The sequence below is a fragment of the Chanodichthys erythropterus genome, chromosome 17 (assembly GCF_024489055.1).
Source record: "Chanodichthys erythropterus isolate Z2021 chromosome 17, ASM2448905v1, whole genome shotgun sequence".
Taxonomy (NCBI): domain Eukaryota; kingdom Metazoa; phylum Chordata; class Actinopteri; order Cypriniformes; family Xenocyprididae; genus Chanodichthys; species Chanodichthys erythropterus.
The window spans coordinates 18,399,055-18,416,088 of NC_090237.1; the positions used below are offsets into that span (position 1 = coordinate 18,399,055).

The following is a 17,034-nucleotide window of genomic DNA, read 5'->3' on the forward strand; positions in this document are numbered from 1 at the left end:
ATTATTTTATATTTATTTATATTATTGTTTTTATTATGTAAATGTTATTATTTGTTTAATGTTTCAATTGTTATAATTATATATGATCAGTTATTATACACTTTTATGTATTAATTTGTTAGTTTATATTTATATATTTATAATTAATATTTATTTTTATTTATTAATAAATTATTATAAATCTATATTATGGTTCATTATTTTCTATTTATATTATTGTTATTATTATGAATATGTTATTATTTATTTAATATTTCAGTTGTTATAATTCTAAATGATCAATTATTATACACTTTTATGTATTAATTTGTTAGTTTATATTTATATATTTATAATTCTTATTTATTTTTATATATTAATAAATTATTCTAAATCTACATTATGGTTCATTATTTTTTATTTATTTAGTTATTTATTGTTTTTATTATGTATGTTATTATTTGTTTAATTTTTCAATTCTAAAATTATCAATTATTATTTACTTTTATGTATTAATTCATTAGTTTATATTTATATATTTCTAATTAATATTTATTTTTATTTATTAATAAATGATCTAAATCTATATTATGCTTCTTTATTTATTTATCTATTCATTATTGTTATTATTATGTATATGTTATTATTTATTTAATTTTTCAGTTGTTATAATTCTATATTATGGTTTATAGTTTTCCTATTTATTTATTTTTTTGTTTGTTTGATTGTTTTCTTTTTATTTATTTATTTAAGAGGATTTTTTTTCTTTGCTATTTGTAACATCTACACTTGAAACAAAAGCGGGCTCTCCGCGACGCTGGTGCATCTGGGCTTTGCTCTTGATTTAACTGTCCTTATGTTGGAAAACAACAATGTTATCGTAATTGAGTGGAATGCTATTAGTCATTCTCTATGCATACTTAAACTTGATGCCTCGGTCCCAAGTCAGGCATTCCTCAGATTATTCTCAACTTTGACAGAAAAGTGCAGTCTCACAGACCCACTTACAGACCAATATCACTCATGCACATGGCCAATAAAGTTTAACATGCAGCACATAAACATCCCACTTGTTAAAATAAAATTTGTTCAGCTCTCTTGCACTTTTTCCATCTCTTATACACACACATTCCTGTCACACATATTCTGACACACACACGTGCACAAATACAAATAAACAATAGTAGGTGTGTTATTTAGGAGGTGACGGCTGATTGTTAAGTGTGCTCTGCGATCCAGTGGCAGGCCTGCTTAACGTTTTAGCACAGCTTTCATTCACTTAATCACTGTAAACACCAGAGAGTATGAGGCATTCACCTGTTGTTGACTCATTAGGAATTCAGATCAGGTTCTTATAGATATTAAAGTGTGTCTTCATTAGCTAGCTGGCCGCAGGGAGGTAACTGCGATTGAACTGAGATAAAGTCTTGCATTTCGCTTCCTGTCGATCAGAGAAATTGGCTATGGTGTGATGTGTTTCCAAATCCTTCACTTGAACATATATCCAAATCAACAAAATTCAAGTTTTGCATGTGTGCACATGCACTGGGCCCCATTCATGAAACACAAGCAGAATGAATTTGTGTGTAAATTGTTCATAAAATCTTTATGTGAACTGAATATGACAATTTATGTAAGAATGGTTTAGTGAACGATTAGGAATTCGTTCTGCATGAATGAGGCCCAATGTGTCCTCCAGAAAGCGAAAAAGAGCTGACTTTGGCAAATCTAATGAGCCAGTAAACAAACAATAAACATAACAAAGCCAAATGACTTTGGTGTCACATGAGTCAAGGTCAGTGAGTCACAAGGGTCAATTCAGCAATTATATTTAACAGCCAAGCTATTTCCAGCAACTAATTCCCATTGTTTCTCTCTCACATATGGGCAGTGAATTTTATACCACACCGTAACATTAAAAATGAACTGAAAAACATCCAGGTGCTGTTTGGACCATGATCTGTCCTTTGTCTAGATCTGCCTATCTCTGTTTTTTGAGGTTATCATAAGTTCATCAAGAGAAACTGGAAGTGAAAGACAATACATTCACCTCAGTAAAGCCAGACTGCTATGACTTTGACTATTCTAATTAAAAAGCAGCATCTTGAACTGCAGTAATTTCAGGAGAGAGACCAGGAAACAGATGTCAGTCAGCTGTTAGAGTAATTCAAGGGCCTGAGGGGGGCAGGTTTCGACATGAAAACGCTTCTGCCAGCTGAGTGCCCTGCGAAAAACCACTTGCATCTCAACACTCGACAACAAAAGAGACGCCGCAAACTGATAGCAAAAATAATGACAAAACATGACACCATGGGAATCTCTGTCTTAAATTCACTCAGACTGACAGTGTAGCCGTTATGTTTCTTACATGAAAATACTTATTACTTCTCAATGGCTGGTAAAACTGCTTGCAGCAAGATTACGCATGTACGACAAAATAAAATACTCCAATTAATAATCAATCAATAAAGTCCAAAAAGAAAAAGAGTGCTCAAAAAAACCTGGCAGCTCTTTTCTATCAGAAGAATGTTAGAAAGTTATTGAAAGAAAGAATTTTAACACCACAAGAACAGGTTAATTTTTTTCATGTGGTTACAATAATCAGTAACAAAAACAGAAATAGCTAAAACAATCATTTATAAAAACAGAAAATTAAAGGAAATTATTCCTAACAACCTGGATGGTGCATGTGCAAATTTAATACAATTTGGTATAATGACACTATAGTCTTTTTTTTAGGATATAATTCTATTTGTATTATTGATCATATTTTCCTGTTTCTCACTGTAAAGCTCAAACAGCGCAACATAAGTAAAGGGACTTTAGAATTTCACAATAGTTCTACTTCGTTCCATTTCCACATATTATTAATTATTTAAATCCACGATTAATTACATCCATCTACCAAAAAAAAAAAAAAAAAAAATTAGAATATGCTTGTGTTAGTTTCAGAAATGTATGCCACATTATTTCCATTTTATGATTAATGCATTCCGCAGTCTCGTGCGCTCTGCCGTCAGCTCTACACTGTGAGCCGTTAGGTGTCGCTGCGCGCGCAGCCTGCAGTGATTCTGGAGACGAACGCCAATCAGAGTCCATCCAGATTCTCAAGTGACCGATCCATTCTAACACGAGGAGAGGGAGAGAGAACGGGAGAAGGGTAAAGGACAAGGGACAACACGGAAGAAGCTGGAAACACCGGGAAAAGTTTACGTTTTAAAGAGGATTTCAGACGATTGGGGATCTTTGGACAAGGGGAATCCCGTAAGGGGAAAGTCAAGATCGGCAAGAGCATCAGACATGAATCCGAGGTGAGTTTATGTTAATGCATGCATCGTGCGGGTTTACCTGCGGCGCGTTCAGGTGTGCTCAGTGAGCGCGTGCCAACATACTTACCTGATGGATTATGATAACTGGCGCTCGTGCATGCAGGCGTGTCTGGACAGCAGGAGATCTAACTTATTGCGCTTTTTTTTTTTTAAATATGATTACTACTATGTATCTGAAAATAAACAAAACATCTTAATATGTTTTCATCCAAAAAAATTGACAACAAACATCATAAAATCCTACTTGTCAACTTAACACCAACCAGGAAAACTATTATATGTCTACAATATATTTAATTGATAGCGTTGGTACAGCTGTTAGAACAACACTCATCAATATACACAATAAAATAAAGGTTTTTTAATAGTTCTTAAGTTCAGTAAGGAAACCTCTCCTTATGAAGAAACGTTTTTAACTGTGTATGGTTTTTGTATGCGTTATATTATATTATAAAAGTTCTTGATGTCACATTAGGGGTTCTTAAGGTCAGTGTATTGGTTTGGGTTATTTAATGCACCATGTTTCCCATCAGTGAATAAAAAGGTTCCCATATGACATCTGATTAAAAATCCTTGGCAATTCAAAAACCTTTATTGTTAAGAGTGTGCAATAAACTGTGATCTGTCAATAGGCCATATTACACTGACTTTCAGACCTGCTAATAAAAATAATAATAATCTTACTCGAGCCTTCATTTTCAGAATTAAAAAATTGCCTAAATAAATGAAGATGACGCATATCTATTATTGAAACTCACACAATTTCCAGTGGTGTTTTCATCATATGATTGAATCATATGATCATCATTCATGTTGTCAGCGTGTTGGTGATGAAGTCTATGCATAATTTCTGTAGCTTTTCTCTCTAAATATAGAGATCCAAAAAATGTCTGCGTAAAAGTGTGTGAGTTTAGATTTTTATAGATAGATACTGATGCTCCAGATACACCAATAAATTAGCTTATAAATCATAAACAAAAAATTTCAGCTACAGTGTCAATGGCATCTAACTGTTTGAAATTAGAGCATCCGTTTCCGTACAGAAAAAGTACTAAGGCACTCTGATATATAAGCTATATGGTATTTACATATACCTCAAGGTTCTTCCAAGAATAGAGCCATGATGGTACCATATTAAAAATCATAACTGTTGTGCAAATTTAAATAAGAAATCAATTTTTATGCAAAAGTTTGTGTGTAAACATTCACAGGTACAGACAGGGGTGTGCAGACGACTCGCTATTATTTATTTTCCTTTATCACAAACTCTACACGGAAGTTATGGCCACCATTATCCGTATTCACAGTCATAATAACAGCAACTCTATAACGTCAAACGATTTTGTGATATACGATAAAGCGCCTGTCTCTTTAAGACGAAGCCTCGATGTGTTGAGAAGTTCAAGTTGGGGTCACTGTAAGTTCCTGCCCTCGATTTTACCTTTTAGTTTTATTGTAGACTGACATCACACGAGGCGCTAAAACACTCGCACAGCCCAGAAGCCCATTATCATCTCCAGTCGCGTTATTACATCCATGCTAAAATAGCCAAGGAAATTACAAAACATACAAAAAAAAAAAAAAACGATGAAAACTGATGCAGGAGTACGCACGTATTTTTATAGGAGGAGTGAGTGAGAGAGAGAGATAGAGGGAGGAGGGACAGAGAGCAAGAGGGAGGGTGAGCAACACGAAATTCATTGCAATTAATAATAAAAAAGAGTTGGCAGTCGTGCTCGGAAAACTGGCATGGTTTTTGGGAGGCTGGCAGTTCAAAGTTGAAACGTCAGAAATGACTCCAAAAGACTGTTGAGATGATCATTAAGGGAGACTTAGATCGGATGGCAGAAGAGATCGGGCATCCAGGTAACGTTCAGTGCTTTTTTAACTATAACACTTTATTCATAGTTATACACAATATTAATCCGAGCAACTGTTTAATCTTATTCAAACTGTCAGTGCTTTTGCAGATGTTAAGGTTTTAAAATTAAGACCCGATTGTTTGCCTTTCGGTTCTTTTATTGCACATAGCAGCCTATATTAACGCCTGATTATTTTCAAAATGCAAATAGCCTACTTTTTTTTTTTTTTTTTTTTTTGGGGGGGGGGGATCAGAAGTTTTAAAATATGTATAAACGTTAAAGTTTTCATTTATTGCATTGAGAAAGCGACTTAATGGCATGATGAATCCAGAAGTGTTGTGAGTGATCGGTGATTGGCGGTGCGCTCATCACAGTGACGGGACTCTCTCAGCTCATCCTTAATTGACAATTCATGGTGTTTCACATGCGAGTGATTTGACTTTAAAGAGAATGATTCGATTTTAAAAACAGCCACACTATGTCTTGCATGCAAATGCTGTCTGGACGTAAATTAACTATTTAAATTCAGCATGTTTAGGGAGTCTTTGTTGTTGTTGTTGTTTTGTTGTTTGTGTCAGGCTATTTTAGGTTAGGCTAGATTCTCTGTTTAGACTGTAAACAACATTTCTGCATGTTTACCTGACTAGCTCTCAATCATTTGTTCAGTGAAAACGGAGTGAGAAACAGTTTATGCTTAATACGGCAAACATAGATGTAAAGCTAAGCAGTAATTTAATGGCATAATATGTTTATTTATGATTTTCTTTTTCACTTTAATTTACAATTAAAAGTGTAACATGCTCATAGATACACTACTGTGAGATTTTTTTATTTATTTTCAACAACACTCTATCCAAGAGATAGACTACAGTACATAAAACAGATATAGATTATGTGATATGTGGCTAGAATATTTCCATCTCATCTCTGACCATGGAGGCCACATATAGGGTATGGTGAGCAATCCTCACAGTATATTTATGAATGAATATCCAGAGCTGCGTGTGCTGATGGAGCGCGCGAGAGACTATGATCGGAATATGTAACGCATGACGTGCTCTTTTCCAAGCTCTTACCTTCAAAATATATGCAAAATGGTCGATAAATCTCAGGTGTTTTGCCGTTTGACTTTAAACCACTTAAACAGGCACGATCCAAGACAAACGCTCGCTTCTTGGTGCCAAGAGGTTTTGCGCAGGTTTTACCTTCCATTCACAAAACGATCATGTTTTGGGAAACAGTAAAACTTGAAAAATAAGTTATGCATAACTCTTTTAAATAACGTAAAAGTGACATCAGTTAAGAACTAATTTAATAGGCTACGTGTTTTTTCTCGTTTTATTATTTATTTTATTTTTTTGTACACGTGAAAACTTTATTTAGGCCTATTTAAATTATTAAATCATACAAGTAATTTGACTGTAAATTTTTTTATTTCTGTTTTATGTGACATTCCTGTTCCTCAAAAAACAAACAAAATTTAGGCCTATAGATAGGCTATTTCCCGTGTTTACAACTAGCCTACGCCACTTCAGCAATTTTAATGATATGCTTAATGATTGATTGACTGTTTGTTCCTTAAAGGTACATTAGACTCAGTCTATGGGATAAATCTCTAAGGGTGGACGCTTTTGCGGTAAAAAAAAAGAAAAAAAAGAAGAAAAAAAAAAGAGATGACAGACCGAGGGCGGAGAGAGAGAGAGAAAGAGAGAGGAAGTCTTAAGAACACGAGCAGACCCCTGCCTCGCCCCTAAACCAGCAAAATGACAACAGAGACAAAACACAGGGCTAATGAATACCAAAGCACCTAAAATATGACCCATGCACTGTCTTTAATCCAGTCCTGTATCATACCAAATATAGCAAACAGACCAAGTCGCATGCACTGCACACCAAAACAAGTGACATTTTATTAAGCATCGATAGCGCTTGAATTAATATTCAAATTAGTTTTCTATATGAACTGTATTTATTTATTTTTATTAACCTATCTAACGTGTTCTAAAGATTAGATCATCACTTGATGCGTTTAAAAAAAAAATAATAATAATGTAAATGATTCGATTCTCATACGAGATCAAATTCAAATTCTCCGATAAATGCGTTTTAAAGACGCATAATGTAAACCCGCAAGGTGACAAGCTTGAGAGGAAATAAAAAAGCACGATTTATGGCTTTCATCACTTCCCTTTTAATCTTAACACGTTCATTGTGTGACAGGATAAAGGATTTTTATTCTGTATGTTGTTGTCTGACTAATTAGATTTTATTTAAACTTTCAAGTGAAAGCTTAACCTTCAGTCCTTTTCGTCCCGTTTCTTTCTTTATTGTTTAGGCTAAAGTTTTGTCATCTTGTGCTTAATAGTTATTGAATGCATGCAGCACATTTAGGAGTGTACGGCACGAATCGCGCTCATATCTGCTGCTTTCAAACAGCTAATGGAAAGAGCATGAGCCAAAAATGGCTATTCACCTTAAAATACACCTGTCAATGATGAGACGTGGCCGTGGGCAGCGGGGGAGGAGATGAGTTACTCAACCCTATGCTTTTATTAAGACAGACGCTGAAGATAAATGCAGACTGAGAGGAAATGTTGCGGGTAATGTTTGTTTGAGGTGCTTCATTGTTAAGGTAACTTTGTCTGCTACAGGCAACTGATATTAGTTTGTTTCTGTGCGTTCGTGAAAGTGTATCTTCTTTAGGCCTAATTACAAATTATGCAATTATAGAATCGTTTTAATAGAGCGCGTTTAGAAATTAAACGGAACACATGATATATTAATTAGTAAAATTGTATTAGGCTAACTCAAGAGTGTTCAGGCTGATATAAAGGAGGAAGGTACAGGTGCAATGCAGACCGAAAATAACCAGCTGCCGGCATTATTTCCACAAGACGGAAATGTTCAAAAATCACTTCAAATCATGACTTCTTACATAAATGTAAAGAGTTTTTTTTTTTTTCCCTAAACAGATGTGCATTTATTTATTTTTTTACACGGAATAGTTTTGACAAAAAATCTGCACGGATAATTGTTTTGTAAATATATGTATACAGTAATTTTTTTTTTAAATCGACGAACTTAAGTTCTGTCCATGTATGGTTTCTCTGTGCCTAGTTCTTCTAGTGGAGAAACCAGAATGACAAGCGCGTCTTCGTGCGCAGCCACACTTTACTTTAAAGAGATGACAGAGATGCAGCTTTTATGTGCATCACATTTTACTTTTTAAATTTTGATTAGGAGGAATAGTGGAAACCAGAACCTTATGTAACCAGGGGACACATTATGGGGGGTTTGGGGGTATCAAGGGGGTCTGCCCCCCCCCCCCCCCCAACCCCCACCCACACACTACTTATAAAATGGTATCTTGTACCTTTTTTGCATTCAAGTATATGCCTACATTTCAACTGTTTAGCCTCACTGATCTATACAAATGATATAATTTAGACAGATCAGTGGTTGATGAAGGTACCATAGCAACAGTTTGAGCTCTTTTGCTTAAGATCAGTATCGGAAGCTGCAAAAAACAGTAGGCTACTAATTTCTTATATATAATTATAATTTCTTATATATAAGGATACATTCCTATATATTCCTTATATATATATATATATATATATATATAAATATATATATATATATATATATATATATATATATATATATATATATTAGTAGATTCCTGAATGTTGTTTCAATTGGTTGCATTCAAGTATAAGCCTACATTTCAACTGTTTAGCCTCACTGATCTATACAAATGATATAATTTAGACAGATCAGTTGTTAGCCTGATGAAGGTACTATAGCAACAGTTTGAGCTCTTTCGCTTAAGATCAGTATCGGAAACTGCAAAAAACAGTAGGCTACTAATTTCTTATATATAATTATAATTTCTTATATACAAGGATACATTCCTATATATTCCTTATATATATATATATATATATATATATATATATATATATATATATATATATATATATATATATACATTAGTAGATTTCTGAATGTTGTTTCAATTGGTTGTTGGAGATGAATAACCAGAAAAATACTGACAGGGATTTCGTTAAAAAAAATCGAATCCCTGAAAGTCATTGAATAATTCACACATTTTCTGGCAACTGTTTTGTTAAGCATTATTCATGCTAGGAGTTGTGGTTGAATTTATAGGCTTGGCTTGCATTGCTGGATTTAAGGGCTAATTAAATGGAAGTTTATGACTACAAACTACAGTATTCATCTAAGAGGATTATTTTATACAATTAAATAAACAATGAGAGGAGGAACTGATGTTGTGATGACTGTATTTATTTAGCTTCTTGTTTCCCATCAGTGAAACCAGGCCCTGTGGGACCCCAACTATCCGTTTTATCTCATGTACAGACTATCCTTATGTAGCACGGTTTAAACAATGAATACACATTACAAATTTACCAGAAAATATTATGCTTGCATGTCAGGAATTGTTGCGTTCAGCTTAGAATTTAAACTTGCCAGTGTTAGTTGAATGTTTATGTAGTAACTTGTTGGAATCCTCTAACAAGTGATCTTTTGAAAATGGTTTGATTTGTAAGTCACACTTCTATACAGTATACTACAGCAGAGTGTCCTGTCATGAATTTGCTGCATTTTTTGTCCCTGCTGGTTTATGCCTGCTGTTCATCACACTTGCAAAACCTTCAGTCTGACTTTGTTTAAAACTCAACACACCACCTCTGGAATTCTTTATCAGGAAGACAGCAATATGAAAACATGTTTATACTGGCATTTTTCCTCTGTCTTTTTTCGTTCTTTTTTGTTAACTGCACTTCACTGTAAGTTTTAAACATGTGGGTTTCTATCTTGATAATGACAAAACCATTGCAGTCTCACTCGTTCAGCTATAGCTCACTTTTATGGAGTTCTTCTGATGCTTGTTGTATTAAAGGAAAAGCTGAATTGTTTGCCCTCGATTCCCTACCTGAAAGTCTACAAAGATGAAGAAACATTTTCAAGCTCAAGAAAATGCACACAAGCTTAAGAGTCCTTTTTCATATCTTCAAGTGCTGCCAGTCAAGTTTTACAAGGCAGTCCAACACAAACAGATGTGTCAGTAATGTGTGTTATATTTCAAAAGACAGCTATTTAAAAAAAAAAGAGAGAATAGACATGGCCTCTTATACCACAGTACTCAAACAAGCACGCAAAATTCAGCAGCATTTGAATAAGCATCTAAATCTGGTAGTTTATATTTGTCTGCAACAAATTTCTGGCTTCTGCTTAATTTTTGCATTTTTCTTCTGTTTCAGGTATTGGTCTGAAGTCGATGCTGGATGCCATGGAAGTCCCAAGTCATGCTAGGCACCTCCTCTTGCAACTGAACACACAACGAACCAAAGGCTTTTTATGTGATGTGATCATTGTGGTGCAGAATGCACTGTTCCGTGCTCACAAGAACATCCTGGCAGCCAGCAGCCTCTACCTTAAGTCTCTTGTTGTTCATGACAACCTCATTAATCTGGACCATGAGATGGTCAGTCCAGGTGTGTTTCGAGTCATTCTTGACTATATTTACACAGGACGCTTAAGTGAAGGTGACCCCACCTCACCAACTGAGCCAAATATAGGTGCAGTGCTGGCGGCTGCAAGTTACCTGCAACTGCTGGATCTGGTGACTCTATGCAAGAAGAAGCTGAAGAGGAATGGGAAGTACCATTTACGTCCTAACTCTGGGTTTTTACCTTACAAAATAGACCCCAGTGGTATGGAGAGAGGACGGATTCGAATACCTAACCCTGTCATCCACCCTTGCCACCCTGGAGGAGTAGTGAGCAACCCTCGACCTACACCATTAGAGGACCTGCCCCCCCTCTCACTGGCCCCCCATGCCGGAGAGATTTATGCACCAGCTCCCACCCAGGGTCCACCACCATACCCCCCAGGAAAGGCATCCCTGTCGCCACAGTCAGTCCTACGCTTGCCTTCTGCTGACAGGAACTGCTCTGTCTATGGCCTTGACCTGTCTAAGAAAAGCCCAAGTTCCCAATCCCAGCATCCTTCTGGTCATCCCCACTTGATCTCCTCACTTCACCCAGAGGAGGAGCCTGAAGGGGAGCTAGACCAAAGCACCAGCCCCCTGCTCAGTCCTAATGATGGCTCCAGAAAAATGGAGACATCCCATCATGTGGGTTCTCTCACCCCACACCCCTTCCCCCTACCTAATCATCCACTCGCACCCCATCTTCCCCACCTGCACCGTCCTCAGGGCCAAGAACCTTACCCCTGCGCTCCCAGCCCAGAACCCATGGAGGACTCCAGAGAACAAGGCCGAGATGGGTCTAGCATCTATCGGTGGGTGAAGAATGAGCCTTCCAACCCAGAGGATGAAGATGAGGAGGACGAAGAGGATGACAGTGGAGGAATGGGTGAGCAGGATAAAGAGAGACACCACAAGCACATGAACCACCATAAGAACAGCGAGGAAAAGCTGAACATGAGCGAGCGGGGCTATGACAGAGGGACCTGCGATGATGGCGAGGATGAGAACGGGACCGGTAGCGAGGAGACGGGGAGCAGCGAGGGTCATCCATCTCCCCCTGTTCCGGGTGGAAGATATCACATGCCGTACGAGCCAGAGAGTTTCGGAGATAACTTGTACGTGTGCATCCCTTGCGACAAAGGCTTCCCCAGCTCAGAGCAGCTCAATGCTCATGTGGAAACGCATAATGAGGAAGAGCTAAACAACGGGAGTGAGCTGGACAACAACAGCAACAACGGCAGCAAACCCACCAATTCCCATGGACCTACAAGCTTGAACAGCTCTAGTGGCCTTCACAGCCCTTTCCTAGACAACAAATCTGCGCAAAACCTCCATTCCATTGGACTTGGGGAGATCATACGACCATATCGCTGTTCTTCCTGTGACAAGTCTTATAAAGATCCCGCCACCCTGAGGCAACATGAGAAAACCCACTGGCTTACACGCCCATACCCTTGTAGCATCTGTGGCAAGAAGTTCACCCAACGTGGTACCATGACACGCCACATGCGCAGCCATTTGGGCCTAAAACCCTTCGCCTGTGACGCCTGCGGCATGCGCTTTACTCGGCAGTACCGTCTGACGGAGCACATGCGCATCCACTCCGGAGAGAAGCCCTACGAGTGCCAGGTGTGTGGGGGCAAGTTTGCACAGCAGCGGAACCTCATCAGTCACATGAAGATGCATAGCAGTGGAGCCGGTGGAGGACTGACTCCTGACGGCAAGCTGAAGATAGACTTCTCCGAGGGGATTTATCCCCTGAGCAAGTACACAGCTGAGCATTTGGGTCTGAAGCAGGAGAAAACCTCAGACCTTCTTGCAGCTTCTCAGCACCTGCTGGCTGACGCCAAGACCATGGAGAGCCTATACCCGTTGTCAAAGCTGGCTGTGGAACACCTCGGCCTCACCCACAAGATGGACGTCCTGAACGCGTCATTGCCGCCCACTTCCCAGCAGCTCTCGGCAGAGTCCCGCACCATTGACCGCTACTCTCCCAGCTAGAGGGGGGAACCACTAACTATATTTACTAAAGAGACATCACTGTATACCATTCACAGTATTCAACTCTCACCTCATCTTCATTTGAACCTGCACCTCAAAGAGTGGAGGCCGGAATGTGTTGGCCATAAAAATGCACAAAACTGTTTAATTCTGAACGTGCCTTTCTTTGCAGATTTTGCAGTATGTGCATTTTCTAAAATTACTTTTCTAAAAGGAGGAAACTGCTTTATTTATAATCTGTTTTGACCGTTGGACACTCAGACAATGCAGTATTTATATATATATATAAAAAAAAAAAACTTCTTTTTTGTTCAATCACCGAGCCAAACAACCAATTGAAAACCAAAAAGTGTTTGTTTTTATTTATTTTTCTTCTTTTTTTTTTTTTTTTTGTATGATGGAAAAGCCAAAGAGAAAATGTCAAATGTTACAGAAGAGAGTTGCAATCATACCCTAAACCTGTGTACTAAGTATTATTGGTGTATATAGAATGAAAAAGCACATATGAACAATATTCAGGGCTTCTGTCCAGAATGGAGAGAGAAATCTGGACGAAAGAAAAAGCCAAATCTTTGGGATTTTATAGTAATTGGAGGACTTTTTATAGACTATTTTTCGGAGTACTGGATCACCTGTATCTGATTTACCAGCTTTGTGAATGGCCCAGTTTTTTCCATACTAAAGGGAGCAACTAACTGAAGAGTGTGTTTGTTCCAGGACTTAGGTAAAGTGATCTAAGCTTTTCTCTGCATTGATGTAGTTATCCCCTTCAGCGTGGAATGAGAGTTCACAGAGAGTGCCATTGAATTTTTTGACCTTCAGGTGTATGATCTCGAGCTATTTAGTGTGTTTGTTCCCTTTCTTTTCCTCCAACACCAAGTGCCTTTAGCTTATTGAAAAAGTAGCAAGTACTGCCCTGTGATCTCACAACTGGAATATCTTTGTGCATATTCCTATCATGATATAACAATCCTTGTCCACGTGTTTCGGTCCATCTGGTGCGACAGAGTAAGCATGGGTGGTGCCTTTGAAAAGTCCATATGCTTCGGTTGCATTGCAGTCGACCCCTCTGAAAGATTCTCTGCATGACTAGATGTTTAACGGTCACAACGAAGGCACTTTTGTGTATATAAACAGTGACATTTTATAAGTGATTGATTCAGCAACACCTTTAAGACCTTTCCTCATGTGAAATGTTTGAGAGGGCCTCCTCACCCCTATTACGGTGCAGTTAATTTCAGGCTAATGTGACGGCTTTAACCCTGCGGTGCCTCACGCACACACGTAGAGCCGTTAATGTGACAACCATCTGAACATGAGGAGCAGGGCTCTCTCTCTCTCTCTCTCTCTCTGATACTGTGAGCATAGATAGCAGCAGCTGGTCCACTCAGGGTAAGCCCTGTGAAATCTCCGATTTTCGAAGACTATCCGCACTTGTCTGTCCTACTAATGTTAGATTTTATGCCAGTTGACCAGGCCCTGTGATCTGAACATACTCCCTAATCCCCCAGCTACTGCACTAACATATCATAAGCTACACTTTCAAGCAACAAGAAACACAGTAGCCTGTTAGGGTTGCTTCCTTTATGTCTTACAATTCATCTGCTTTGCCTCTAAATAAATAGTTTTACAGCGGATGAAAATGTTCTGATGAGATACGGCACCCGCTGTTTTTTATTCCAAAGACCATGCTGACATTTTTGTCTTTTCCTCTGCCAGACCTTAAGTGAAAAAAAATTCTTTAACCACTAGTTACAATTACAACCTCAGTTGGTGAATGTGAAAACTTAAACCACGAATGCACTGTGAAAGAGCTAGTGAAAGCTTTAGAGCTTAGTGAATATTGAACATGTAATTTGGGACAAATTACCTGGGCTTTACTCTGTAGAATGTCAGCTATTCAAAGTGTTTCTTTTCTGTTTTCTTTTTCATATTTTGGTCAGACTGAACTCTCGTAATCAAAGCGATATGACATTGGTGCTTACCTCAGGACTGAGCCTATCATGGGTGACACAATGCTTTAGCAATAGTTAAAACACAAACATAATTGCTGTCTGTGTGCATTAAAATTCAAGCACACGTTCTGAAGGGATCTTATTGTTTTTAAACATGTGGTTATTTCACAATGCTAAAAATGTGTTTTTTTTTCCCCCTCTGAAATGATTCTTTGATTTTTCTTTTTTTCTCTCCCTGATTAGCCTATGCAACTGTCTACTATTTTTACATTACAGAAAATACTGTAGTTACACAATGAAATGGTAAATGACTTAATTACCATAAAAGGCAAATTTGTAAATTAAAAATGATTTCTTGATAAGAATTCTGTATGTTTCTCTGTACACTTGAAGGTACTTAGGGTTACACAGCACAGTTTGAAACTCACACATGCACTAAAAGAAATGCCAGACAGCAAGTCCGATTACTGTTAACGTTATGCTGTATAAGAAATGTTGTGTGTTTATCAATAATTCGCCGTAATGATAAACACTTGGCCGAGTTGGTAAGGAGGGAAGCATAGTTTCTGAAGTTGATTGACCAATTTGTTCTGGGCGGGCCTGCAGAAACTTTAGCTGACCTTTTTGCCGAGAGGCAGGATTAGACTCCCAGTGAGGTTTTGTATACATGTACTGTTAAACCACACGCATGAAACCAGCTTGTTTGGGGCGAGACAGATGCTGAAATTTCCCAACACTCTTAAGTGGACAGCCGAGATCCAGAAATTCCTCTCAACTTAATTTTACAAAACACATGAAAACAGTCTGGGCACAGAGGTTTGTTTGTATCCAAACGAAACCCAGAGCGTAAACGGAATACAAATCTTCTGACTCGAGGCAAAGAACAATATTACAGCTATCATAACAGTTAAAACTTTGACCGCAGACATATTAATACTCGCTGAGGAGATGTGACAGTCCGTTTGAAGTGGATTTCAGTGGTGGGAAAATAAATCTCACACTCCCCTTCTCCACCATTCATTAGCTCGCTCTCATCGAAAATCTATCGCTCTCTCTTTCCTGCTCTCCGACAGACAAAACAAAAAAAGAAAAAAGGAGAAATTTTCCACTTCGTTTCCAAAAGCGTAGAGAAAAGAAAACAAAATATTAAGTGCCTCTGCATTCAGTACTGCGCTGACGGCTCTGGGAATATACTGTAGAGGTGTGCGCGTTCGTGGTTAGGGGGCAGGTGAGATGTTTGGTTGTGTTTTTGTACATACGAAAAGTGCTTCTGTTAACGGAGCGCTTACAAAGGAGTAAAGTTGAGCTGGGGAAGTGAACTTTTGACTCTGTAGTAGCAGTGAGCAGGATGTTTGGTGTGGTTCTGCTCAAAAGCAGATAGGCAGATGATGATAGAGAGGGACAGAGAAAGCAAAGGAGGGTGAGAGAGAACAGAGCAGGTTTGGCGGGTGGACTGCAGCCATTGTCTATCTATGGAAAAGCAGACTGAAAACCTCCATCCTTGATTTGAGCTCCTCAAAGAAGGTTTTTAAGGGGGTTTAAGCGAAAGTTCACCCAAGAAAGAACATTTTGTCATCACTTACTCACCCTCATGAGTTTTTTTCTTCTGCTGAACACAAAAGAAGATATTTTAAAGAATGTAACAGTTTACGGAAGCCATTGACAAAATACTATGGAAGTCAATGGCTACAGTCAACCGACATTCTTCAGAATATCTTCTTTTGTGTTCAGCAGAAAAAAGAAACTCATATAGGTTTGGAACAACATGAGGGTGAGGAAAGGATGATACTATTTACATTTTTGGGTAAACTATCACTTTAACCGAAATTTACAGTATTTGTTGCATAATGCTGATTACTACAAAAATGTATTTAGACTTGTCCCTACTTTAAAAAAACAAAAATGTGGAATACAGTGAAGCACTTACAATGCAACTGAATGGGGATAATCTGTAAACAGTATGTGCACTCTAAAAAAGGCTGGGTTAAAAACAACCCAAGTTGGGTTGAAAATGGACAAACCCAGCAATTGGGTTGTTTTAACCCAGCGGTAGGGTTAAATGTTTGGCCAACCTGCTGGGTAGTTTTATTTAACTCAACTATTGTTTAAAAATGACTGTATTGCTTAATTAAAATGAACCCAAAGTATGTTGGAAATTAACATTTATTAATGTTCAATGAATAATTATTAAACAATAAACATTTATTAAATTGCTTATTAATAAATTTAAATTAATAAACTATTAAATTTATATTAATAAAATATTAAACTTATTAATAAACATTCACCTTTTGTCTATTATTGTTGTCTCTAATTGCATCTGGTTTTTAATTTCCCAACTATTTTGGGTTCATTTTAAGCTAGCCATATAGCAATTTTTAAATAATAGT

The 17,034-nt window shown here is 37.5% G+C and overlaps 1 protein-coding gene across 2 annotated transcripts; it reads left to right on the plus strand.

Annotated features, from left to right (window-relative positions):
• Positions 1-3,039: 3,039 nt before the first annotated feature.
• Positions 3,040-16,647, plus strand: hic1 (hypermethylated in cancer 1). Of its 2 annotated transcripts, none has more exons than XM_067365586.1 (2): positions 3,040-3,290; positions 10,459-16,647. In XM_067365586.1, exon 2 carries the CDS (start codon positions 10,476-10,478, stop codon positions 12,687-12,689), a length of 2,214 nt encoding a protein of 737 aa, XP_067221687.1. In that variant the 5' UTR covers positions 3,040-3,290; positions 10,459-10,475; the 3' UTR covers positions 12,690-16,647. The 2 variants fall into 2 exon arrangements, with proteins under 2 accessions (XP_067221687.1, XP_067221686.1); XM_067365585.1 differs by lacking the exon at positions 3,040-3,290 and adding an exon at positions 4,603-5,174.
• The last annotated feature ends 387 nt before the right edge of the window (positions 16,648-17,034 follow it).

Coding starts and splice junctions, on each gene's coding strand:
- hic1 (XM_067365585.1), top strand. CDS start 5,123: ATGATCATTAAGGGAGACTTAGATCGGATGGCAGAAGAGATCGGGCAT. Junction 5,175..10,458: donor AGAAGAGATCGGGCATCCAG/GTAACGTTCAGT, acceptor CTTCTGTTTCAG/GTATTGGTCTGAAGTCGATG.